We start from the raw sequence: 27766 nt of genomic DNA on the forward strand, positions 1-27766 counted from the left end.
TTAATAATAATAATAATAATAATAATAATAATAATAATAATAATAATAATATTTTTTTTATACCCCGCCCATCTGGCTGGGTTTCCCCAGCCACTCTGGGCGGCTTCCAACTGAATATTAAAAACAGTACAGCATCAGACATTAAAAACTTCCCTAAAGAGGGCTGCCTTCAGTTGTCTTTTAAAAGTAAAATAGTTGTTTATTGCTTTGACATCTGCTGGGAGGGTGTTCCACAGGGCAGGCACCACTACCGAGAAGGCCCTCTGTCTGGTTCCCTGTAACCTCACTTCTCGCAATGAGGGAATCGCCAGAAGGCCCTTGGCGCTGGATCTCAGTGTCCGGGCTGAACAATGGGGGTGGAGACGCTCCTTCAGGTATACAGGACCAAGGCCGTTTAGGGCTTTAAAGGTCAGCACCAACACTTTGAATTGTGCTCGGAAACGTACTGGGAGCCAATGCAGATCTCCCAGAACCGGTGTTATGTGGTCCCAGCGGCCACTCCCAGTCACCAGTCTAGCTGCCGCGTTCTGGATTAATTGCAGTTTCCGGGTCACCTTCAAAGGTAGCCCCACGTAGAGCGCGTTGCAGTAGTCCAAGCGGGAGATAACTAGAGCATGCACCACTCTGGCAAGACAGTCTGCGGGCAGGTAGGGTCTTAGCCTGCATACCAGATGGAGCTGGTAGACAGCTGCCCTGGACACAGAATTAACCTGTGCCTCCATGGACAGCTGTGAGTCCAAAATGACTCCCAGGCTGCGCACCTGGTCCTTCATGGGCACAGTTACCTCATTCAGGACCAGGGAGTCCACCACACCAGCCGGCCCCCTGCCCCCCAAGAACAGTACTTCTGTCTTGTCAGGATTCAACCCCAATCTGTTAGCCGCCATCCATCCTCCAACCGCCTCCAGGCACTCACACAGGACCTTCACCGCCTTCACTGGTTCTGATTTAAAGGAGAGGTAGAGCTGGGTATCATCTGCATATTCATGGACACCCAGTCCAAACCCCCTGATGATCTCTCCCAGTGGCTTCATATAGATATTAAAAAGCATGGGGGAGAGGACGGAACCCTTATTCTGCCCGCCATTTCCCAGCTTGCTTGAACAGACAATGCTTAACAGACAAGTGTTACTTTCCGCTACACATTTTGTACTGCTTGTTTGAAATACAGCTTTTTTGTTGTTGTGAGCCACTTTGAGCATGATTTTTTGCATGCAGAAAAGCAGCATACAAATAAAATGTCTGAATGTGGAATATCCTTGTAAAGAAAAACTGTATGACAAAAACTTTCTGCATTGCAAGCTAAATTTTGGACGTGCCATTATCTTTCTGCATTCCTATAGTTTATTTATAGCAATCATTAAGCCATCAAGATTTCTAGCTAATTTAATATCAGCTGCATATATATCTCCAGAGCTGCAAAGATGAAACCAGATCAGCACATGTGCAGGTGAGCGCGTACACAGTCCACACTATGACTATGCTGCCAACATTTAAAAATTACCTTTAAAGTACACCTATAGAACAAGTCCAGAGGAGGGCAACCAAAATGGTCAAAGGCCTGGAAACGATGCCTTATGAGGAACGGCTAAGGGAGCTGGGCATGTATAGCCTGGAGAAGAGGAGGTTAAGGGGTGATATGATAGCCATGTTCAAATATATAAAAGGATGTCATATAGAGGAGGAAGAAAGGTTGTTTTCTGCTGCTCCAGAGAAGCGGACACGGAGCAATGGATCCAAACTACAAGAAAGAAGATTCCACCTAAACATTAGGAAGAACTTCCTGACAGTAAGAGCTGTTCGACAGTGGGATTTGCTGCCAAGGAGTGTGGTGGAGTCTCCTTCTTTGGAGGTCTTTAAGCAGAGGCTTGACAACCATATGTCAGGAGTGCTCTGATGGTGTTTCCTGCTTGGCAGGGGGTTGGACTCGATGGCCCTTGTGGTCTCTTCCAACTCTATGATTCTAAGTGAAAGTTGGTGAGAGGGAGCCGTGAGATGCTGACCCATTTTAGGTTCCAAGACAAGACAAAGACATTCAGGATGCAGCCAAAGCCAAGTACATAGCTTGGCCCTCAACTGAAGAATGGACCTGAATAATTAAATAATGAAAGTGATGCAACAGTTGCCAATCCCAACCCTTCAGCTCCAGGGCATGATTCACCATAAATTTTGCCTCCTAACAATTCACCTACACAATCTAGAACAGAAATGGCTGCTTACCCAGTCATGACAAATGCCTACCTCCTGGGAGCAACACAGAGGCTAGTGGTTAGTCATTGGGGAACTCCTAGCTCAGCCACTGGGGACTGGTGGGCTTTCTCACCATCTGTTCATTTGAATCCTGGCCAATCCAGCCAGGCTGGGGGCAGGGGCGGCTTGGGACCTGATAAATGCCAGCTGCAGCCAACCTCAGGGACCCAAGTCAACCAAAGAACAACCCTCTCTACTCCCCCATGCAACGATGCTGTGGGTTTTTGTATGCTAACCTTTTCCTTCTAGGGCACTGTGTTCATTGGCTTTGCTGTGCTTCAATAATGGTTGCCATTTTCAGGAACTAAGTTGTTCCAACTTCCAAGGTACAACTGTATACAACACTGTTTGTGGAATTTGCACTGACTGCGAAGTTCAAGGTGCTGAGGCTAACATATTAGGCAACTCGGGACCAGGTTCCTTTAGACACCACCTTCTCCTTTATAGAGCCGGCAGATTGTTGCAGTCCGGAGACAGTTTCTCCTGCATGTTCCAAAGGTTTCAGAAGCCAACTCCGCAGTAACCCAGAGCAGGGCTTCTACTGTGGCTGCCCCTGTTCTGTGGAATAGGGCAGGTGCCCAACAGCTGCGTTTTCTAGAAACCACAAAAGACATTTTTATTCCAAGAGGCTTTCTCGGATGGATAAGTGGGTCTTTCCCAAGAGTGTCTACTTTGTTAGGGTCTTAGTCTTGTTTTAAATTTTTATCTTGTTTTTTGTGTTTTTACCTGCTTTTAATTATGTGCATATCACCTTGAGACAGTTGCACAGCCAATTAATAAATCAATGATACTACTATGATGACCACAATGACTTACAATGTTTGCCTATCCTGCTCTTATTAGCAATCTAACTTTACCTAGAGTCATCTGTCACACACAAAAATAACACAGATGTAGCCTAGTTACAGCGAGCAATTGCTCATATTTAATTAAATAGAGGAACATATCTAAGCCATTATTCTTTTTCCTTCACTTGACAACTCCTTTCTACAAGGCAGAACTAGAAAGGTGCTTCTGTTATAAAAGAAAATGTCAAGCAAAGGATGTTCATTACTGCAAAAGGAAAATAACTTTTGATATTAAAATTTTAGGATACAGCAGTCCCATATTTCAGTCCCATATTTCAGAGTTCCATATTTCAGAGTCCCATATTTCACAGTCCCATATTTCAGAGCCCACAATCACTGTTGCTTTCACTTCTGAATATTCTACTTTGAAAGTGGCATGATTTGGGTGTATCATGAATCAAACCATTGTATATTCATACTCATAGCAAAATAAAGATTCAAACCCCTGTGAGGCATACAATTTATATAGGCAGATGGTGTGGCCTTGGCATTAACAATAGGGAACTTGCTTTACCTTGTGTCTCATTTCCCCCCAGCTTTCTCAGAGGACTTTTGGTCATATTATTCCTGAGTCCTGTTCAGGCACTCAGTGCCTCAAAGATGTGCATTCCTGCAGTGCCCCTTGGGCTCTTTCATGTTTTGCTTGTCACATGCATAGTATTCTATGCATGAAAGAGGGAAGGAGAAAAGAGGTGATGAACTCAAAATTTCATGGTAAGTGAGTTCTTCTTTGAAAATGCTCTTTCCTTTATCTTTGGCTTTCCTTTGGCTCCCACCCCCTGGTTTGTTACTAACAATGGTTTCTCCAATGGTTTGGAACATCACACCTTCAATGTCCTCCATGGTAAAATTTTCTTTTTTAATTTCTTTGCCATTATCTTGGTTTGGGGAGATTTATTGCAAGTGGGGGTTCTTCTCTTTCCTTGTTTTAAGACTGTCAGCCATTGACAGCCTTGAGACAAACAGGTTGGTATCCAACCAGTAGGAGGAGTTTGGCATGACTAGCTCTCCTTGACAGGGCAGACTAAGGCCTTAGCTGACCACATGCCTGCTTGGAGCAACGTTCCCTGTTTTTATCCATGATGCATCTAGGCAGAGAAAAACAGGTGTCAAAACCAGACACCATTCAATTCCTCCCCATATTTAGTTTCCTAAACAACAAATTTTAATGGTCAACCAAATACAGGATATATACAAAAAGAAGAAAAGGAAAGTGGTAAACAATCACAGAAGCATATTAAACAATATGTAATAAAATTCTTATAATACATAGGACACGCATACACGGGTGACACCCATCTCAATACGCAAGGGTGTATCCTACTCAGTTTATTCCCCCACCCAAAGAAAACTAATCAAGGAAGGATATTTATGTACCTATAGCGGAGTTTTGCTTCTGAAAACCAAAGAGCACTTGAGACCAAATAAAATTGATTGATTGTTGCCATTGGTGTGTTTTAGGGTTTTCTTCTAAAAATGGGATAAAAAAATGTCCCATGCAGAAACAAGGAAACAGATAAGTGTCTTTCTTTGGACACAACACACATGGCTTTGTTTGAGGCATTCTGCTACCAAGATACATTGGCATTTTACTTGGGGTAGGAACACAAATTGCTTGTGTCAGTTTCTGAGGAAGCAGTGTTCATATGAAACTGTGTTGGCTGTGACTGTGTTTTGCCTAACAGTACTGAGCTGGTGGGAGCCATTGCTAATCATAACTCTAACCAGTCACCTTCTTGTTTCAGCAAGAGCTCCTACTCATCCATACCTTTTGTATCAGGATGAAATTCAGCATGTTGCTGGGAATGGAAGCAATTGGTTGGTCCCACCCTGCTCTGTTTTGGCTGAGATGGGGATTAATTCCTTCCCTTTCCCACCAAACTTATGGAGTACATCATGAAATCTGAAATGGCTTCTATAACTCACTTTACATACTAGACCCCTGGCAACTGCATCTTAGACTATCAGATGCATGTTGTTATCATTCTTTAATCACCTTCAGATATGCCCAAAGGGGATGTACAAAACATAATAAAAACAGTTACAAAAATAACAGATGATCTGAAAACTGTACAAAAATGGACACCTATGACAGAGGCCTATTCATCCAGCTGGAAGAACTTGTCAGAACAAAAATAACTTCATCTGTTTCTGTCAAGTGAAGATAATGGGTGCCTGTCATATCTCAACTGAAATGCTGCTCCGCAGAACAGCGGCAGCCACACGAAAAGCCCTGCTCCAAGTGACTATGGAGTGGGCTTCTGATATGTTTGGAACTTGGAGGAGAAAGGCCTGGTCCTGAGCTGTTTAGAGCACTATATATAAGTACCAAAACCTGGTAGCAGATTGGCAGCCAGTCTGAATTCCGCATGGCCCCCAAAAGCCAGCTAGCCATAGTGTTGTACGCTAACTGCAGGCTTTGGATCAACCTCAAGGGTAGCCCCACATAGAGCACACATGGCAGTAATCCAACCTTGAGGTTACACCAAGGTGTTTTCTGGGTGGTGGGGTCTAGCTCATGTTATAGAGTAGACATTGGCACCATAACTATCTTGAAACATTTTTCTCAAGAATCTTATTAGAAATCAGTAATGTTTCTTGATACAATATAAATCACCAAGCTGGTAGTTTATCAGGTCAGTGATAAATGGCATGATGTTTAAAGTTCTCTATTTTCCTTTGTTTGTTTAAAAACCATCATTGCATACTTAACAGAAGCCTTGCTTGCAGCTAGCATCCCAAATCTTATTCAAATGTCCAGAAAAAGTGTAAAAAAAAAACCAAGTCCTTCTCAGGTGGTAACATTTCAGGGGTAGATGTGGAGACACATGACCTAGGTTTATAAGGAAAGTTAGCATATGAAAGCACATTTTCCTTTCATAACAAGAACAGAGAGATGAGAGGTGGAAACAGTCATGCTGTATGAAGCACTTATTCACAGATGACAAGCTGTTGTCCACAAATCCTTTGGTATGCATATTCACTTGCAATACCAAGGACAGTTTGGTTTCATCCACATCGTCATTACTGGGCTATTTGGAGCCGTGTTTTAAGTGGGCCTCCTCGTGCTGCAACTGATATGTGATGTTTTCTATGAGTAATTTGGTGTTGGCAGCACTGATAATTGCCAACTCTATATCTAGCATTATGAGAAGATGTAAAAACAGTCCAAAACAGACCTTTAGCTCAGTGCCGCCACATCACTGCAATTTTGTATCACAACTCTGCCTTTTAAAATTGTATTTCTTGCCTGTAAAATATCCATAACTGCTTGTCTTTGGTTGCCAAGGATATTAAATTTAATAGCTAATTAATTAGGTTTTCCCTCTTCAAATCTGAAGGCCAAGGGTAGAAAAAGAATTATAGGGTTCATTCAATGTAACAGTTTTTATATACTCTGCTGAATTAAATACTACAGTGATGCAAAGCCAATCTGATCTTTTTTAAAAAAGATTTTAGCATAATAATCTAAGATATATTCTATACTTTAGGTTAAGTTTGCTGTGCTGAAGGCCATTTATGTCCAACTGTTTCATGTCACTATTTTTTCCCCAGTGGAAGATGAAAGTTTTTATCAAGTGACTTTATTTCATGCTTTATTACAGAGTTTGACATAAATTTCCACTGTGTCCTGAGGGTATCTCTTCCTGCATTGTAGCCTAGTCTGTTTAACAATTCAGGTGGAAGAAAATTACTCTGTTTCACTTCACGGTCCTATGGCCTGGATTGCTCACTTGGCAGTCCTTTCAGAAGGAGTACATACCACATAACAGCATTGGAGTCTTATAATACGAATCGGTCACTATGGCATATTCTGTTGCTTTTAAGTGTGGCCTCCTGTTTGAAGAATACCTATATGTTAATGTCATTTTCATACGTTGCTTCAGAAATGCTACAAATATTCATAACAGGAGAAGCAACTGGAACTTTTTGATTGCATGTTTAAATGGCAGCTAAATCGCAAAGCATCTTGAGGCAAACACAAGAATTATGAACACCGTAGACCACAGAATTTGTATGGTTTCCCTCTATGCAGTGTGGTGACTGTAAAAACTGTCCTTTAAAATTGGGTTTGCTCTTGACAGAAACCTTAAGGGAGCTAAAAACAAAGACCACAATCACATCTGCTTATTTAAAACCAGAACTTTCCCTAACTGGAACTTAGCCACTTTGCTGCCCCAACTTACCATAAGGGAACTGCCTTTATTTATTTTGTTTCTTATAACTCAGGAGATAATGATTTACACCCAAGTTTAAATTGTTCACAGCAGTAAGGGATGCTTTGGTTTTGAGTGAAATGGTTGATCTCCATTGGAGATTCTGCTTCTTACACATCTTTTTTTGAGCTGGTGTGGTGTTGTGCTTAAACTATGACCTGGAAGAAGAGGGTTCAAATCCCCACTCAGCCATGAAGCTCACTGGGTGGCCCTGGCATATCCACTGGATCAACAGCCCTTCTATCAGAGCAGGAGGATCAACTGGATCCCGCCCATAACACGCATAACTCTATGGCCAGGTGAGTTCTCTCCCCGCTCCCTTTCCCTGCAGGGCAACCACAGCAAATAATTCCCAAGCGAGAGCATGCGACTGACACAGCCCTCGAGTGTTTGAAACACCATGAAAACATGCAGAGAAATGGCAGATGTTTTCCTCTGGCTATTTATTTGCCACGTGTTTGGTGTGGCTAGAAGAGCACACGCGTTGCAGCATTCTGTTGCGGGATAAAAAGCTCTACAAAACCATAGCTCTTCAGATTATGAAACAATGACAGCCTGTGAGCACACACTTTTCTTCAAATTTCCTTACTTGGGTCTCCACCAGGCTAGTATTAAGAAGTGCCGTCCTCTATCTTTTTTGAAAACTCTTCTTCCTCCATGAAAGAGATTTCTGGTTTTATGCTTCCTTTGCAGGGCAATTTAGGATTCCTGTATAATTTCAGTGGAAATTGTGAGGTGGTCAAGGGTGCTGTGTCTGTGTACGGTATTTGCTTTTCATTAATTCATCCTTGGCAGTGGCACCCTCCCTGTGGAACACCCTTCCATCAGATGTCAATGAGTTAAAGAACTACACAACTTTTAAAAGACATCTGAAGGCAGCCCTCTATTGGGAAGTTTTTAATGTTTGATGTTTTATTATGTTTTTATATGTGTTGGAAACCACCCAAAATGGCTGGGGGAAACCCTGCCAGATGGGCAGGGTATAAATCATCATCATCATCTTCATCATGCACCCATTTCTCTAGTGCTCTGAAAGATCCTCAGTTTCCCATTCTTCTTGATTTGAGATTAGTTCACTCACTGATTTTAGTTTTAAGAGAAGTTCTTCTTTTTACCCCTTTTTATTAAAAAACAAAACAAAAAACAGGTACATGGTAAGTAGCCTCCCAACACTCCCAACAAGGAGTGTGAAGGAGTGTGGTGGAGTCTCCTTCTTTGGAGGTCTTTAAGCAGAGGCTTGACAACCATATGTCAGGAGTGCTCTGATGGTGTTTCCTGCTTGGCAGGGGGTTGGACTCGATGGCCCTTGTGGTCTCTTCCAACTCTATGATTCTATGATTCTATGATTCTAACACTTAAAAGTCCAGAAGAGGACTTTTTTCCAGGAAGCTTGGGCACCTGGGAGGGCTTCAGAGTGATTTGTAGAATGAAAGGACACTCACAAAATTCTTCAGCCAACTCTAAAGTTGGTTGATAACATTTGTCAGGAGAAAGCTGGGGGGAGTGCAACCCTGCTGGGTATCCTTGATTTCTTGGCGGCTCTTGATGCTGTTGGCCATGGTATATTTCTTGAATGTCTCAGGCAGATGGAGCTTCAGGGATCCTGCGCCTATCTCCAGGGCTGCTTCCAGAAAGTAGCTATGGAAGGCAATAATAATAATAATAATAATAATAATAATAATAATAATAATAATTTATTATTTCCCCAGCCACTTTGGGCGGCTTCCAACAAAATATTAAAAACACGATAAAACATCAAACATTAAAAACTTCCCTAAACAGGGCTGTCTTGACTTTTAAATGTCTTCTAAAAGTCAGATAGTTGTTTATTTCCTTGACATCTGATGGGAGGGCGTTACACAGGGAGGACGCTGCTACCAGGCCCTCTGCCTGGTTCCCTGTAACTTCACTTCTTGCAGTGAGGGAATTGGCAGAAGGCCCTCAGAGCTGGACCTCAGTGTCCGGGCTGAATGATGGGGGTGGAGATGCTCCTTTAGGTACACTGAGTCGGGGCTGTTTAGGGCTTTAAATTGTGCTTGGAAACGTACTGTTTGGCACCATGGGAGTTGTCCTGTGATGTCCCCCATGCTATTCAGCAGCTGCCCACGCAGTGGTGTAGGTGAGGCACCACAGCTGTCAACCTTCTGAACACAACACATCACTGTTACTTACTGGAGAGGGAAAGGCAAGCAACTCAGGGCCATGCAAGTGCATAGCAGCAAAAGCATTGTATGGGCTCTGCCCCACCACACTGCCCAAGCTCCTTGGGCATCTCCCTCTGCTAAGTGCCAGTGATGTGCTATGTTCAGAAGCCGGGAGAGCATGGGCCACTCCTGATGCTATTTAAGCTTTAAAAGACCCCTGTAGGAGATGTCATCAAAAGATGTGGAGTGAATTGCAATCAATATGCAGGTAACACCCAGCTCTATCTCTCTGTTCCATCTGAACTGGGATGGGGGTGGGGGGGGGTGAGCTGTTAGATGGACTGGATGTGCGGCAATAAAATGAGTCTGAATCTTGAAAGACAGAGGTGTTATGTCTCCTGTTTAACAACATACAGCTGGCTTTTTTGCGTTTCTGTCTGGCTAGATGTAGCTTCAGCTGCCCCTCAGGTGGGGCCTGGGATTGGCCTCTTTGAAGCCAGCCTTCGGGCGGCAAACCCCATGCTTTGATTCCACCAGCCAGGAGAATTCCGGGCAAACACATGGTTTTGGCTGCCAAGGATGGCAGCTAAGGGCGAAGGGCCACAACCCGCACCCACCGGAGAAAGAGGTGAGCGGCCATTTCCCTCAGTTTAACTACATCTTGCTTAAGAAGGGAATGGAGCTTTTTTTTTAAAAAAAGGAGACAGAGAATATAAGATTGGTGCCTTTTTATACAAAGTACACATTATATACTCTGTTGCAGTTGTAAGCTATATGTACGACAAGAATGAGGAAACATATATTTAATACAAAAATGTTATGACAACCTTTAAATATGTTATTCATGTTAGTGATTGCTGTTGCCCTATTCATGCAGAGATAAGAATATATTGTAAAGCAAGAAACTTCAGCAAGCAAAGCACCAATATGCCTAACATTCTTTTCCTCGCTCGATTTCAGATATATTTTTCATTCAGTGTATACTGTATCTTGGTAATGGCACAATCAAAACATATGATCAACAGTATATTTTCCTCATAACTGTCAATATGTAAAAAGAAATTACGCATAAATTATTTTTGAGTAATTTGAAACAAGTTCATTTAGTTTTATGTACAATTAACGATTGCTTAACTGAACCTGAACAAAACTCATCTAATAATATTCCAATCAATATAGAGAGAGAAACCTTAGAACTAAAGAGACCCATGGGAAAGAAGGCATGAATCTATATACACATCCACAAATACTGATGTGCTTTGGGAATACTAACATTCCATAGGAGGTGCTTTACAAGTTCTCATCATGAAAAGTTAGGATTGCTTCCTAGGAGCACATTCCAATCTTCTCTATCCATTTCAAACCTACGGACTTTTCAAAAAAACCCATGAAAATGTAATTGGATCAATGCTCAAGCATCTCCACAATCCAGGCTCTGTGTGTGTGTGTGTGTGTGTGTGTGTGTGTGTGTGTGTGTGTGTCTATTGGGATGCTATACCATAAGTGGTGCACTGCCACTACTGTTAATACATTTTGCACTGCAGTCTTTCAAGAAACAAGTTTGATCACAAAACAGTTCATTCAGTGCATGCCACAATAGGTATTATGAGCAACCTTTAAGGAAGGGCAGAAGGACCTTCCCTATAAAGAACTGATTGCATTCCTATTGGTTGCAGCTCATCTACTAACTGCTCCAAATTGGCAGGGTTTGGCAACTGAGGGTTGCAAGCAAAGATAATCTGGCCACGTAAAAACATAGCAACCTATTTCAAAATTTTATTCAGAAGTAAGTCCTATTGAATTCACTGGGGCTTACTCCCAGGTAAACTGGTGTAGGGTTGCAAAATTAATATTTCTAAATAGATCCCAGAGTGAGCAGCACTTCTAACAGTAATCCTACTTTGCCACAGTCCTGCAACAATGCATCTCTATATCAGAAAACTACACTAAAACACAAAACCATGACAAATGGCCGTAAAATACAACCAAATTATATTTTTACACAACTTATAAAAGACAATCTTTCTAGCATCTTTACACTTCAATTCATGCAGTACTGGGAGTATGTTTTTAACTCTGTCAAACCAAGAGGTGGTCTATCTATGTTCTCTTGCAACAATCTCATTCCTTTTATATCCCCAGTCACGATAAGAAAAGCAACAAGGCCCCATGGCTTACAGTAGGGACAGCTCTATTGTGGCATCTTATGATGGTTATTTCATGGGACATAAGCTTATCTGTACTTATCTTGCATTGCCAAGTTCTATAGCTAGAATGTGCCACTTCTAAACTACGCTGTTCTCACATGTGAACTGAAACTGGTTTACAGAGCTCATACCATCCCAGTTGGAGATGTCTGATGGACATCTAGCTGAAGATTTAGCAATTTAATTAGCAAACTGATGGATACAAGCATGGATTGCACAGTAAAATCTCAGTGAATTGTAAATAGAGGTATACAGAAGACTGGGAGAATTTGGGACATTTAGGCTAGAAGTGATTGAGGAGAGTTAAGGCTTTGTACAGACATGAAACTAATGACTACTTTGTGGATAGGGCGGGCAGTTGGGATCTGACAACATGACCATTTAGAGGTAGCTAATGTTTATGATCATATTAGTTGCGGCAGGCATCTTTTAATTTCGTGACTGCTGCCACCATCTGTAGTGATCATGGAGCCCAAGAAAGTAAAATCTCTCACTGCCTCCATTTCTTCCCCTTTTATTTGCCAGGAGGTGATGGGCCCGGTGGCCATGATCTTCGTTTTTTTGATGTCGAGCTTCAGACCATATTTTGCGCTCTCCTCTTTCACCCTCATTAAAAGGTTATTTAATTCCTCCTCACTTTCTGCCATCAAGGTTGTGTCATCTGCATATCTGAGGTTGTTGATATTTCTTCCAGCAATCTTAATTCCGGCTAGGGATTCATCCAGCCCAGCCTTTCGCATGATGAATTCTGCATATAAGTTAAATAAGCAGGGAGACAATATACAGCCTTGCCATACTCCTTTCCCAATTTTGAACCAATCAGTTATTCCATATCCAGTTCTAACAGTAGCTTCTTGGCCCACATAGAGATTTCTCAGGAGACAGATGGTCCATAGGGTCACGAAGAGTCGGACATGACTAAACGACTAAACAACAAGTCAAAATATACAGTGAGACCAGCAAAGTGAACAGTAGAAACGTCGTTAGCAAATGGTTATTTTAATAAGACTATGGTATTTTAAACACTAGTACAGTGGTAACCTCGGGTTACAGATGCTTCAGGTTACAGACTCCATTAACCCAGAAATAGTACCTCGGGTTAAGAACTTTGCTTCAGGATGAGAACAGAAATCGTGCGGCAGTGGCATGGCGGCAGCGGAAGGCCCCATTAGCTAAAGTGGTACCTCAGGTTAAGAACAGTTTCAGGTTAAGAACGGACCTCCAGAAAGAATTAAGTTCTTAACCCGAGGTACCACTGTATACTGCTAAATCAGAGATAGTATTTTGAATGTGGAATGATCTGTGCCGACCTTAACATAGTTTCTCCCTAACTTTTTGTCCATGTTTCTTTCCAATGGTGGGGGCGGGGAAGCTGCAACTTGCAGACATCATTCTAGATCATGCAGATGGGAAGGAGTGAAAAATGAGAGACAACAGCTGCCTGAGAGAGGAGAGGAATCCACTCACTTCCAGCATATGATTGTTAGAGATTACTTCCAAGGAAATGCAGATCTTGAAAGAAAGAAGGTTACCTACTCCTATCCCAATGGCACGTATAATTTTATTGCGTATGTGCATAACATTGATTGCCATTTCCAGAGATACAACCACTGAAATTTCTACCACAGGACCTTTTAAGTTACTGATGATGTTACTAAACTATTTTTCAGCAGCAGCATGCATATCAGCTTTTTAAAAAGTCTATTAAGACTTCCATCTGGCTATTGCTTCTCCAGCTGGTACACAAACACCATGATGTCTCCTGGTTCACTCAAGATGCTGAAACCCAGACATTAACTTTAATTGAAGATGCAAATTTTGTCCACCCTAAATAAAAAAGCTTTTAGATTTATGACAGAAAACCAACTGGGACTGTGTTTTGACATGACATGTGACTAGCAGCGAGTTCTGCTACTTCAATAAGCGCTACTAATAGCGTCATTAAAATTAGAAAATGAACAACTTACTTTAAAAACAAATAGACAATTCAAATAAGTTGAAGTTCAAGGGCCACAGTATTTGAAAGATCTGTCTTTAATATGTAAAACAAATAATGACCCAAGAACAGATATGTTTGCTCATCACAGGTTACATAAAAAGACAGACACTTAAATATTCTTACTGATAGTATGCAACAACAAAAAAGGATGTCTGAAAGCATATGAGTACTACAGGAACACCCTAGAAAGATTAGGTCCATGTCCAAACCTATGGGTTAAATAAACCTGGAATGCTCTTCTCCAACTCAGTGTCATGCCTGATTTTGGCTCTGCAAGTGGATCTCAATAGGTTCAGGGCCTGGAGGATTCTGGGATACCAGCCCAAGAGCCACCCAACATGTGGGCAGAGCTGGGAGACACACTGTACGCAGACTTGTCAGGTTCTTGTTTCTAGACCAAGGGTAGGCAAGCTGGTGGGCATCCTACAGCTCTAGGATTGCATGCAGGTTTGCCTCTAATCTGATACTCCCCTTGGCCTAATTTCATGCAGATGGCAAAGGGGGGGGGGACACAAGGAAAGGTGGGGGTGCAGGGAGTTGACGAGATCTGCTTCGAACCCAGCTCTACCTTCCGGGCTGGACAGCTCCTCTGATGTCCTTAAAACATTTAGAATACACTGCTGGACAGCTCCATTGCTTATCTAGGAAATCAAAACCTCACAACTTACAACTTGGAGAGCAGGACATTCGAAAGTTGAGGGTTGAACTAGGCAGCAGCAGCAGCAACAACAACAGGCCAGAAAGCCATATGGTTAATATTCCTAGGATTGATGCATTGTCCAGCCAACCAAAGGCTTCATAATGCCCTTCATTAACAGGAAACTGTTGCTGTAAGGGGTGTTTGCTGTAGGATGCTGCATGGTAACTGTATGGGGTATGAGGGGAGGGGTAGTACCTCTGGCAGGGGCACGTTGTGCTCCTTCTGGGGTTGTTTGCCCACAGTTGCTCCCTGCACTCAGTTCTCACCTGCAACTCCAAGAAACTGTCAGCATATGACAGTAGCCACACCGCAGGCAACAGCTGTGATTGGCTGCCCAGGTGAGGGCAGCCAATGGGTCTCAAACCCTCAGTGAGTTAGGGGCTTGCCCTACACGCAAAGACAGACTCTGGTGGATTGAAAGGAAAAGACCAATGGTCAAGAAGGCAGTTTCTGTATGTGCTGTAGAGGGAAGTGAGCAGCAGGCAGGGCTCTTCAACCTGGGGAAGTAGGTCATCTAGAAGGAAAACTCTGACCCTAAACCTCCTCTGCTGCCGCCTTGTGGGACATCTTCAGGAAAAGAAAAGGTTTAGGAGTAAACCCTGCACAAATCCTCAGTGAGGCCAAGGTGGGGGTCTTGTCACCTGGGCAACCCAGGACCTCCATACACACTGCCCAGGCTTGGTGCTGCTAACATAGCCATTTGACTTCCCCAGGGGCATACTCCATTGTCTCTTGAGACAGACAGATGCCAAGAACGATGCTACACATCATGAATATTATTTCCTTGTTATGTTTGAAGAGGGCTTTTGGGTCTGAGCATAGAGTTAAGACTTTGTTAAGACTTTGGTCTCACACCATGAAGTTCTAGGTTCACGTTCTTGAGCTAAATAGTATGTAAATGCATCCAATTCAATAAATTGTTCAAATATTATAGCACACTAAATCCTTAATAGTCTGTTTGCTTGTTGATAAAATGGAATACTAATGGGCGGAGGAGACAATTGTATGAACACTGACAGTGTTAGTAAGTTGAGGTAGAACAGCTATGTTTGCCTGGAATGAAAATACAAGCAACTGATCTGAAGATGGTCCAGCTGGTCAGCAACGGTGAATGACCCCTCCTTAGCCAAATAAAATCAGGCCATTGAGTGTCCCACATTTCATTCACTGTTGTGCAGCTGAGAATGTTTTAATAGTTTCATGCAGCATGACAATAATTAACCTAGAGATCACCTGCTCAATACTAAGTATTTAACGAAACCCTATAGGATTAATGTTCTATGGTAACACAGCTAAGATATTAATGCAGTAACTATTTACTACAGGGAATTAACATAAATCAAGCAGGTAAATGAACTGCCATATTGAAGGTGAAAAATCCAAGTGTGATTTTATCTTTATCATTGGTTTAATATGAAAAAGTATATGGAAAAAAATCAGAATTGATTGGGGAGGGAATTACATACTATGCTTGGCAATGGAGATGCCCATGGTGATTCTCTTTGGCAATTTGATATATGTTTTCCATCAGTCAGCATTATTGCTTAATAATAGAAAATAAATAAATAAATAAATAAATAAATAAATAAATAAATAAATAAATAATTTTGCCAGCCCACACATCGGACTGGGTTGCCCAGCTAACCTCATGTCATAACAACAAAAGGGGGAAAGGTAAGTACACCTGGAAAACACATATACAAATATTATCATTTAAGAGTTCAAAAGAACCAAATAGCGGTTCAGAGGTCTGCCATAATATAGAGAAAAAGAAAAATATCCACCAAGGCCTTGGTCATGCACACTTTACTTTTGTTCCTCCATTTGAAAAGAGCCACCAGTCCTGCACCAGAACCAGTGAAGGCGGTGAAGGTCCTGTGTGAGTGTCTGAAGGCGATTGGAGGATGGATGGCGGCTAACAGATTGAGGTTGAATCCTGACAAGACAGAAGTACTGTTTTGGGGGGACAGGGGGCGGGCTGGTAATGAATAGGGTAACTGTGCCCTGAAGGACCAGGTGCGCAGCCTGGGGGTCATTTTGGACTCACAGCTGTCCATGGAGGCGCAGGTCAATTCTGTGTCCAGGGCAGTTGTCTACCAGCTCCACCTGGTACGCAGGCTGAGACCCTAACTGCCTGCGGACTGTCTCGCCAGAGTGGTGCATGCTCTAGTTATCTCCTGCTTCGACTACTGCAATGCGCTCTATGTGGGGCTACCTTTGAAGGTGACCTGGAAACTGCAATTAATCCAGAATGCGGCAGATAGACTGGTAACTAGGAGTGGCCGCCGGGACCATATAACACCAGTCCTGAGAGATCTGCATTGGCTCCCAGTATGTTTCCAAGCACAATTCAAAGTGTTGGTGCTGACCTTTAAAGCCCCAAATGGCTTCAGTCCTGTATACCTGAAGGAGCGTCTCCACCCCCATCGTTCAGCCCGGACATGGAGGTCCAGCTCCAAGGGCCTTCTGGCAGTTCCCTCATTGCGAGAAATGAGGTTACAGGGAACCAGACAGAGGGCCTTCTTGGTAGTGGTGCCCGCCCTGTAGAACGCCCTCCCATCAGATGTCAAGGAAATAAGCGGCTATCCTATTTTTAAAAGACATCTTAAGGCAGCCCTGTTTAGGGAAGTTTTTAATATTTAATGCTGTATTGTTTTTAACACTCGATTGAGAGCCGCCCAGAGTGGCTGGGGAAACTCAGCCAGATGGGCGGGGTATAAATAATTTGTTGTTGTTATACTGTAAATAAGTTTCAAAAGCCTTGCAGAAAGCTGAAAACAAGGAGAGGCTGGGGGGGTTGGAAGCCCCCTTGGCTGTGGGTTTCTCTCCCCTCCCACCAGTGATGAGATGCTATTACTGAAATAAGAATCCGTAAAAACCCTGATAGGCAGGCAGAAGTGGTCCTATAACTTTCTAGATTGCAGCATTTGTCAACTTTTTATTTTTCCTCCTTCACATTTATTTTTCCTCCTTCACATTCCAATGTACTAACCCAGTGAACAATGTTACCACCTGAAAAATAATCACATGGTCAACCTGTTCATGTCTCCTGTAAGCTGCACTAACAAACCTCAACAATGTGGTCTGAGATGGCCTTTTTCTTTTCGAGCATTTCTGGAGAATTCTCAGAAGCAGCTCAGTTTATCCCAATAATCTTCCAAAACCTGGAGAGTCTCAGCCCAGGGAGCTCCGCTACACAATGTGGCAGAGTCAGAGAGGACAGCCAAGTGGACTCATAAAAGCCCAGCTAACCCAGTTTCCTGCTCTCCACTCTGGGAATGTTTACCCTTCCTAGTAAATTAGTCAGGAGATATTAAAAAGTGCTGCTTCCTCAATTAATCCTGGGCTATTCAGCTGCGGTGTATGAGAGAGCAGTGGAGATGCTGCCACAGCCACAGCCTTAGAAGCTGGTCAGGGCATAAAAAAACTGCCGTGCCAGCCTTGGGTTGCAATCCTATGCCATCAAGTGATGACATTTTGGCAAGTTTGGGATCCAGTGGCCTTAGCCTCTCCCCTTCCCTGCTCCCATGATGCCCCATTTTGGGGTTTTCCGTGGATCCAGAAGTGGAACACCTGCCTGTTGATCTAATGGGTGGAATGGGAAGATCTCCACCAGCAGAGTAATGCTTGTATCATTCCACCAGTGGAGGCCAGCAGGGCTGGAAAGGGGGACACCCCCACCCAGCAAGACACAAACTCTGTCTGGGACAAAGGAGGCTTGGGTTGTAGCCTGAGTAATGCAGGCCTGGAGCAGGCACAGAAATCTTCACTGGGATGCTCTTGTGCTACGCTGAACTTGTAGCACACAAGAGCACAGGACCAGGGTCTTAGTAATGCAGGGGTTATAGAAGCTCAAACAAAGGGTGTCATGATTTTTTCAAGGAAATTCTCAATACACTCTGAGGAAGCTTTGCTTCAAAAAAGAAAAAAGGGGGTTGTATGGATTTCTGATATAAACTTTGAAGGGCAAAGGTGATAAAAACACACCTGGTTCATGTAAATTGACCCAGTTTTAGTTTATTGTGAACTGAACACAGGAACCAGTCCCATTTAAGTGTGTCCTATGTGTGTGCCAAAGCTTATCCTATAAGTCTAAAGCTCCCCCTCCTTTCCATGTAGAAGGGAGCTTGTTCTTATATGCAGAGAAATGAGCTATCCTTGTATCACCCTAAACTTCTTGTTAAAAGTTGCATAACAAGCTGTATTTTCACAATTTCACAAATACAGGTTTCTATTATTAATTAAGATCTCTGTGTATGGTGCAACATTTATTTAACAAAATATCACTAACATTTAAACAATCAAAAGGGCTTATCAGTATTTACCTATGTCTTCTTTTCTCCAGGAATATAAAAATGGTGAAGGCTGCAATCCTGTGCACACTTACTTGGAAGAACTTAGTGGCACTTGCTCAAAGTTAACTTTCCCATGTAATACAGTCCCTGCCCAAACTTGATAAAATTCTATAAGAGCTTCCTATGTTATAAATTAAACCTATCTGGTGTATGCACCAACCATTTTCATGAAATGATAATTCATATTCTGACCTATTGTCGTACACTGCCCACATAATCAATTTTTACTGCAGATAAAAAGAAGCAGCAACTTTTACTAGAATAAGTTCCAAATGCCCAGTTAAGAACTGCCATGGCACAATTGCAGCAGCTTATTCAAATCACTTACTGCAATAACTAGTCATGGACCTCAAAAAACCCCTAAAATAAAAGCTCAACTATTACACATTTTAGATAGTCATCTATATATTCATTTTCTTTTTGTTTGTTTCAAAAGAACTACACAACTGATGGACCAAAATTTACATTTGAATATATGCCTAAACACCACACCTTTGGATTATTTTTAAAGTCCAATGAAAAGTTAAGATTATAGTTCATACCAAACAGACTGGCCTCATAACTATGGAGGTCACCTTATGAATTATGACTGTATGGCTTATAGAGTGTACACAGTTGAGTCTGAAATGACTACACACATCTTTTCCATCATGTGCGCATGTGGCAAACAACTGTGATGGGTGGTCTATCTCCCTAAAATAGACATGTGTAGCACATCACATGTCATGGCCTCCTACTGCATCCACCTATGGTGTACAATGTCAATATGCTGTTTATAAACAAACAAACATAATAAAGATCAAGCTACACAAAACTGCCATTATGTGATTCTTTTCCTGAGGTGCTTTTGCGGCTTGGTTTTCTCTCTTTCTGAAAAGCAGCCCCAGAAGTTGTGAGGGACAGTGAGAAAGCATTAGGGGGAGGGGCTGTTGAACCTTTTGCTGCCATCCATGGGGGGGGGGGGAGGTGTTGGGCAATCTTGGAGAGATAAATGGGACAGAGGGAGGGAGCAAAAGGTCCTCCCTGCCAGTGTCCTCACTCTGCTTCTCAGCTTCTCTTTCCTTCTCTCTTGCCCACATGGGAAGAATCATGCAGCCACACGTCATGTGTAGTTGGGCTGCAATCCTATGCAGTTGGTGGGGATGTCCTCCCAGGAATAGTACATGGGACCAGGCTATATGTATAATAAAGCACAGTTCTGAAGACTTGCTGCTCAATAGATGTTTCTTTAAAATTTGCTAAACTGGGTATAGTATTGTCAGTGGTACCCTACAAAATTGTGTATACTCAGATCAAAACAGAAATCTAGTGCTCAGCATATTCTCATAGAACAAAACCCACTGAAATACATGGGGCTTTTGCTACTATTTTTTGAAACAAGACATAGTCCAATCATTGAAGAATGCTTCCAGAAACCCAAAACATGTTTGTTAATGCATTTAAAAGAAAACATAAACAGAAAGTTTTCCTCTAGCCAGAGTCTGACCTCAATCACCATGTAAGAATTTCAAACCAACCATTTATATAAGCTACATTAAAAAATTAGCAGAGATTGCTAACGCTGAACATCATAATGTAATGTGCTCACAGGTGATGCTGGAAACTATGTATGTAATGGAAACTGACAGCTGCTGAGACTTCTCACAATTCATACACATTCCACAGATCCAATTTTCCTTGCCCTTTCAAACATCCCTTATACCACACGAGCATTAAATGCATCTTAGAAGACAGTTTCGGTGCTATATATGCCCTCCGGTACTACAAATGCACTTTTCCTACCTGTATGTGAGCAACATAATTTCTACAATGACCAGAAGTAGATCCTAAATTGGAGAACTGAAGGTTAATTGTAGATTTGCATCCTAGTGACACAATGTGAGAAATGGGTGAAAACAAGATCACTGAGAGTAAAAATGTGATGGTTTTACAGTACCTTAAGTAGCCTGACAGATGGAAGAAAGGCAGCATGGCACAGCTTCCGAATGGTCCAGTTTAGTGGCCGAGGAGCATCACTTTGACTCATGACCCTCAAAAATTCCACTGGAATAATAAAATGCAAACCTCACAAATGCCTACAAAACAGCTGCTCCTCCAGGGTGTTGGCATCCCATGTCCATTAGATGTCCACACCTGCAATTCCATGAGGCAGATGCCTCCTGTAACTTGGCTGAAAGGCTGGCAAAGTGAATCTGCTTTAGCCACCGATCCTCCTTAAGAAAACACCCTCCCTGCTGGAAACAGTAGTGCTCATGCATACCAAATGTGCTTGAGCAGAGCATCAGGCTGCTTGCTGCTGCTCAGGGGAGGGCTGCACAGTGTTACAAGAAAAGGGACAGCCTGCCTTTTTTTAAGCCTGCAGTAAGAGCTTTGCGCTCGCTCCCTTTCCCTTTCTCCTTTCGGGGTGCAAGCCATTTGTTTTGCTTTCTTTTTTATCTCAGGGAGGTGACAACAGAAGATATAAATCAAGAAAGGAAAGAGTACAGTAGTCCCCAATTTGTCTTGCGCAGCATTTTAAAGAAAAGAGATAAAGCTTTCAAAGAGGGAGGAGGGACTACATTCACGGTGAGAAAAAATGGGTTTCCAACTGTTATGGAAAGGAAGTCACCTGCTCACTCTCTGATTTACTGTATCTGACGTGAAGGTTTTAAATCATATCTGCCCTGCTATAATATGGACACTTTATTAGCAGCAAATGAGTGGGGCTGTCTCCTGGCACACTGCCATCATAATGAAAAATGCATTTAGATGTACATCCCCCCCCCCTAAGGAAACCACATGAAGCATGACGGATCAATGGGTTGCATAAGTCTGGGGATGCTTTGCTTTAACTCATCCACAGATGCCATTTTAAAAACAAACCTAAAACATTGGCTTTTACCTTTTAGCTCACTAGTCATGGGGTTCTGCTGGCACCAATCCTGCACCACTAGCAACATACCCCAAGTAACAGATTAGGGATGACTCTGCTGCAGAGATCCCCCTGTGGTCCCTCTCTGCTTACCAGGAGGCAGAAACAGCAGGACTTCAGATGAGGAGCACTTCAGTGCTGGAGGGGGAAAGTAGCTTTCAAAGAAATAAGCCCTTAAAAAAAGTATCAAACACAGCCATGGCTTTGTGAGCTCTTGAATCACATTATTTTAAACAACAAATTTAAATTGTACCTGGGGTATTGTTGCTGGACACTAATTAGACCACATATATAACTACAAGAAATGGAAGAAAACATAAATGATGCACACACTTAAATATCTCAAAACATACTAGCTGCTGTTACTTCTTAGGGGAATTTACATGGTTTCGTATCATGGATTTGAAAGCAGTGGAATTTGAAATGTGTCAGAAATACTATTTTTATTTTATTAAAACCATCTGTTATGATTCTTTCTGTAGACACTTTAGTTCTATAATATCCTGACAGGGCACCTCCAGTTAACTTGCCATTTTCTTACTCCTTGCACGGTCAGAAAAATGACTGAATGACCCTGAGAAAAGTGAGAAAACTTGGACAGTGTGCTAAAGTTTTTGAAATAAATACACAGATAAACTAAAATTATTCAAAACTCTGCATTTCCCCCCAAACTCCTGCAACCTTTTGAGGATCTCTCCCTCATTACAGTCGATCAGGTATATGAAGACGAGCAGCAAAGTCAGTCCTCAGGGAATGTGCAGGCGACCTTGGAACGGACAGCTCATGGAAGAACCCCAACCAAACCTAAGAGGAGGCGTGTAGTGGTGATAGGGGATTCCCTACTGAGGGGAACAGAAGCAGTGATCTGTGGGCCTGACAAGATGTCTCGGGAGGTGTGCTGTCTCCCCGGGGCTAAGATCCAAGATGTAACTGAACGACTGCAAGGAATCATAAAACCCACTGACAAATATCCCTTCCTCTTGGTTCATGTGGGAACCAATGACACTGCAAGCAATAGCCTCCAGAAGATCAAAAGAGACTATGAGGCTCTGGGCAGGAAATTGAAGCAATTAAATGCACAAATTGTCATCTCATCTGTCCTCCCAGTTGAACGACGTGGCCCAGGGAGAGAGGGAAAAATAGTGGAAGTGAACAGCTGGCTTCGCAAATGGTGTAAACAGGAACGGTTTGGATTCTTAGATCACGGACTGCAGTTTCTTGAAGATGGACTTCTGGCAAGCGATGGGATGCACCTCACAACAGTTGGGAGGAATGTTTTTGCCAAAAATCTCAGAAAACTCATCAGGAGGGCTTTAAACTGACTAATGTGGGGGAGGGAGACAGTGCTCCTGAAGGTAGGAGTCTATCAATTGATGAAGATGATCATCCAAATGTCATAGACCAAATGGAGCAAACAGCACACAGACCTAGTGGTGGGAGGAAAAAATCCTTAAATAAGAGACACGGGGGAATGATTAATGGACTTCAATGTCTGTACACTAATGCGCAAAGCATGGGAAATAAACAAGATGAGCTTGAGCTCTTGGTACAGCAAACTAAATATGACATAATAGGCATCACTGAAACCTGGTGGGATAAGTCCCACGATTGGAATGTAATAATGGAGGGATACAATCTATTTCAGAGAAGCAGAGCAGACAAGAAAGGAGGAGGAGTGGCGTTATATGTCAGGGATGTGTATACCTGTGAAGAGATCCAAGATTTAGAACATCAAAGCCAAAGTGAGAGCATTTGGGTCAAAATTAAGGGAGAGAAGAATAACAGAGACCTCATTGTGGGAGTTTACTATAGATCCCCAAGCCAAACGGAGGACATAGATGATGCCTTCCTGGAACAGATGGCCAAGCATGCAAAAGGAAGGGAGATAGTAGTAATGGGGGACCTCAATTACCCGGATATTTGTTGGATGTCAAACTCAGCCAAGAGCATAAGGTCAAACAGATTCCTCACTGGCCTTGCAGACAACTTCATTGTCCAGAAAGTGGGAGAAGCAACAAGAGGAAAAGCCATTTTAGATCTGGTCCTAACCAATGTTGATGACCTGGTTAGTGGGGTAGAAGTGGAAGGATCATTAGGCGCGAGTGATCATGCTCTTCTGAAGTTTACTATACAGCGGAAAGGAGCAGCCAAGCATACTAGGGCTCAATTTCTTGACTTTAAGAAAGCCGACTTCATAAAACTTAGGGAAGTGCTGGGTGAGATCCCATGGACAGTAATACTAAAAGGAAAGGGAGTTCATGATGGCTGGGAGTTTTTTAAGAGGGAGATAGTAAAAGCACAACTTCAGGCAATACCAATGAAATGGAAACATGGAAGGTGCCTAAAGAAGCCAGGGTGGCTATCTAAAGAACTTTTAACTGAGTTAAGATTAAAAAAGGATGTGTACAAAAAATGGAAAAGGGGGAAAACCACCAAAGAGGAATTCAAACAAATAGCCAGCACGTGTAGACACAAAGTCAGAAAAGCTAAAGCACCGAATGAACTCAGGCTTGCTAGAGAGGTTAAAAGCAACAAAAAAGGCTTTTATGGGTATGTTCGTAGCAAAAGGAAGAACAAAGAAACAGTGGGGTCACTCAGAGGAGAAGATGGTGAAATGCAAACAGGGAACACAGAAAGGGCTGAACTCCTCAATGCCTTCTTTGCCTCAGTCTTCTCCGATAAAGAAAACAATGCCCGACCTGAAGAATTTGGAGCAAATGATTCAGCAGAGGAAACTCAGCCCAGAATAACTAAGGAGATAGTACAAGAATACTTGGCTAGTTTAGATGTATTCAAGTCTCCAGGGCCAGATGAACTGCATCCAAGAGTATTAAAAGAACTGGCAGATGTGATCTCAGAACCACTGGCAGTCATCTTTGAGAATTCCTGGAGAACAGGCGAAGTCCCGGCAGACTGGAGGAGGGCAAATGTTGTCCCTATTTTCCAAAAGGGGAAAAGAGAGGACCCAAATAATTATCGCCCAGTCAGTCTGACATCAATACCAGGGAAGATTCTGGAGCAGATCATTAAGCAAACAGTCTGTGAGCACCTAGAAAGGAATGCTGTGATCACCAATAGTCAGCATGGATTTCTGAAAAATAAGTCATGTCAGACTAACCTGATCTCGTTTTTTGACAGAATTACAAGCCTGGTAGATGAAGGGAACGCAGTGGATGTAGCCTACCTTGATTTCAGCAAGGCATTCGACAAGGTGCCCCATGATATTCTTGTAAAGAAGCTGGTAAAATGCGGTCTTGACTATGCTACCACTCAGTGGATTTGTAACTGGCTGACTGACCGAACCCAAAGGGTGCTCATCAATGGTTCCTCTTCATCCTGGAGAAGAGTGACTAGTGGGGTGCCACAGGGTTCTGTCTTGGGCCCGGTCTTATTCAACATCTTTATCAACAACTTGGATGATGGACTCAAGGGCATCCTGATCAAATTTGCAGATGACACCAAACTGGGGGTGGGGGGTGGGGGTGGCTAACACCCCAGAGGACAGGATCACACTTCAAAACGACCTTGACAGATTAGAGAACTGGGCCAAAACAAACAAGATGAACTTTAACAGGGAGAAATGTAAAGTATTGCACTTGGGCAAAAAAAATGAGAGGCACAAATACAAGATGGGGGACACCTGGCTTGAGAGCAGTACATGTGAAAAGGATCTAGGAGTCTTGGTTGACCACAAACTTGACATGAGCCAACAGTGTGACGCGGCAGCTAAAAAAGCCAATGCAATTCTGGGCTGCATCAATAGGAGTATAGCATCTAGATCAAGGGAAGTAATAGTGCCACTGTATTCTGCTCTGGTCAGACCTCACCTGGAGTACTGTGTCCAGTTCTGGGCACCACAGTTCAAGAAGGACACTGACAAACTGGAATGTGTCCAGAGGAGGGCAACCAAAATGGTCAAAGGCCTGGAAACGAAGGGAGCTGGGCATGTTTAGCCTGGAGAAGAGGAGGTTAAGGGGTGATATGATAGCCATGTTCAAATATATAAAAGGATGTCATATAGAGGAGGGAGAAAGGTTGTTTTCTGCTGTTCCAGAGAAGCGGACACGGAGCAATGGGTCCAAACTACAAGAAAGAAGATTCCACCTAAACATTAGGAAGAACTTCCTGACAGTAAGAGCTGTTCGACAGTGGAATTTGCTGCCAAGGAGTGTGGTGGAGTCTCCTTCTTTGGAGGTCTTTAAGCAGAGGCTTGACAGCCTTATGTCAGGAGTGCTCTGATGGTGTTTCCTGCTTGGCAGGGGGTTGGACTCGATGGCCCTTGTGGTCTCTTCCAACTCTATGATTCTATTATTCTAACATTATTTTAGTATTCAATAGCCTTCAATTGCCACACTTTCCCTAATCAAGTCAAAATCATGTGTTTCTTTAAATAGCGTAACATAGACACTTTCTTTAAAACTAAAAAATGATAGCCTATGTGTCATTAAATTGTGAACCCTAAAGATCTAAAGAACTCAAACATGTAATTTATACATTTCAGTATGAAATGTTTTCCAACTTGTGTATGAATTACCCTACTCACATAACTTACTCTGATCCAGAAGCTAAATCTGGTGTGGAGAACCTTTGGTCCTCCAGATGTTGTCCAGAAAGCCTAGTCAATGGGCAGCATCTGGAGGGCCAAAGGTTCCCACCACTGAGCTCAGGGAAGCCATCCTGTAGCTAGTTACCTGAGTATAAATCTTTCTTTGAAAAAGCGTGTATGAGAGAAAAGTGGAATTTAGAACAGGATTATGCCTTAAAGTGGAGTGATTATGATTTTGATGAACACAATCACAAAGTCTTAAAGGGAGAAGACATTGAATTTTAGTTGCTGTAATAATTAAGGATGAAATAGGATGAAAAATTGGGCACAGCAGATTGAAATGGAGGCATAACAACTTTAATTATAATTCTTCCTAGGAAGAACTCTTAAGGATTCTAGACAGTCATCCTGGTGCTATGAAAACTATATATTCTGCTAAAATTAACAACTTGCTGCTGTCATTCACATTTTAGCAACTGTCTTTCCTCTGAAAGAAATGGAATGAGCTTCTACTGAGACCCAGCCCCCCCCCCCCCCGGAAGGGAGGCTGGCACCTTTGGGCAAATGCTGAAGGTGCCTCTCTCTACCCTGCATTGTGAAACGACATTTTGATATTATTTTTAGGACCCACCTTATTTCTGTGATTATAACTGTTTTTAATAATCAGGATGAATGAGGAAGAAGGATATCATTTAGTAGTGAAGTTGTGGTGTCCAAGGAAAGACTTGCAATATATTCCCTGCTCCTGTCATAGGCTTTTCCTATGCTATGCATCCAAGTTTGTCAGCAAAATGCAACCCTAAGACCACAGGGCATGCTAATAATACCTGATCCAAACCAGCACCCTGTTCTCACTGTGCCAACAAGATGCCTCTCAAGCAGGGCCTGAGCACAAGAGCAGCCCTCTGCCCGCTTGGGACCCCCAGCACCTGGAACCCAGCTCTCAGAGGTAGGAGCCATGGGTAGCCTAATCCTCCAGGAACGGGTTTAATTCTACTTTAAAGCCATCCAAGATGCTGACCGTCACGACTTCTTGTGGTAGCAAATTCCACAGTTGAATCTGTGCTGTGCGAAGAAGTTATTTTATTGTGTGTCTTGAATCTTCTAGCATTCAGCTTCATTGAAAAGCTCTACAATATCTCTTTTGAGTTGAGGAGAACACAGTATTCCAAGTTTGGTCTCAGCAGAGATTTATATAATCATATTCAGATATTGGAAGCTATATATTTCCCCAGCACAGAATTGCTTTTTCCACAGCTGTCACACACCAGATCAACATCTTCATCAAGCTATCCTGGGCAGTCACCACCAGTTTAGACCCCCTGGGCATATACAGGATATTAAGAATTTTTGCTACCTTGTGCATCACTTTACATTGGCTAATGTTGAATTGCATTTGCTGTTTTACTGCCCATTCTCTTAGTTTAGCAATACCACATTGAGCTTTTCACAATCTCTTTTTGTTTTAATGACCCTGAACAATTGGCATCATGAGCAAATGTGGCAACTTCACTGCTCACTAATTCTAAATCATTTGTGAACAAGATAAAAAGCACAGGTCTCCTTTTCTACTTCCCTCCATCAGGAAA

The 27766-nt window shown here is 42.6% G+C and overlaps 1 protein-coding gene across 3 annotated transcripts in view; it reads right to left on the minus strand.

Annotated features, from left to right (window-relative positions):
- The window catches only part of LOC114606747 (transient receptor potential cation channel subfamily M member 3), a 353577-nt gene that overhangs the window by 232328 nt on the left and 93483 nt on the right, over window positions 1–27766 (minus strand). Inside the window, exon 1 of one of the 3 annotated variants that reach the window (XM_077935948.1) lies at window positions 20657–20862. The exons of the other annotated variants lie outside the window; for them this stretch is intronic. Coding sequence (XP_077792074.1) covers window positions 20657–20746 — 90 coding nt within the window. The 5' untranslated portion in view covers window positions 20747–20862. Of the gene's footprint in view, window positions 1–20656; window positions 20863–27766 lie in introns of those variants that run through there. 3 annotated transcript variants of the gene reach the window in all.

The sequence above is a fragment of the Podarcis muralis genome, chromosome 11 (assembly GCF_964188315.1).
Source record: "Podarcis muralis chromosome 11, rPodMur119.hap1.1, whole genome shotgun sequence".
NCBI lineage: Eukaryota > Metazoa > Chordata > Lepidosauria > Squamata > Lacertidae > Podarcis > Podarcis muralis.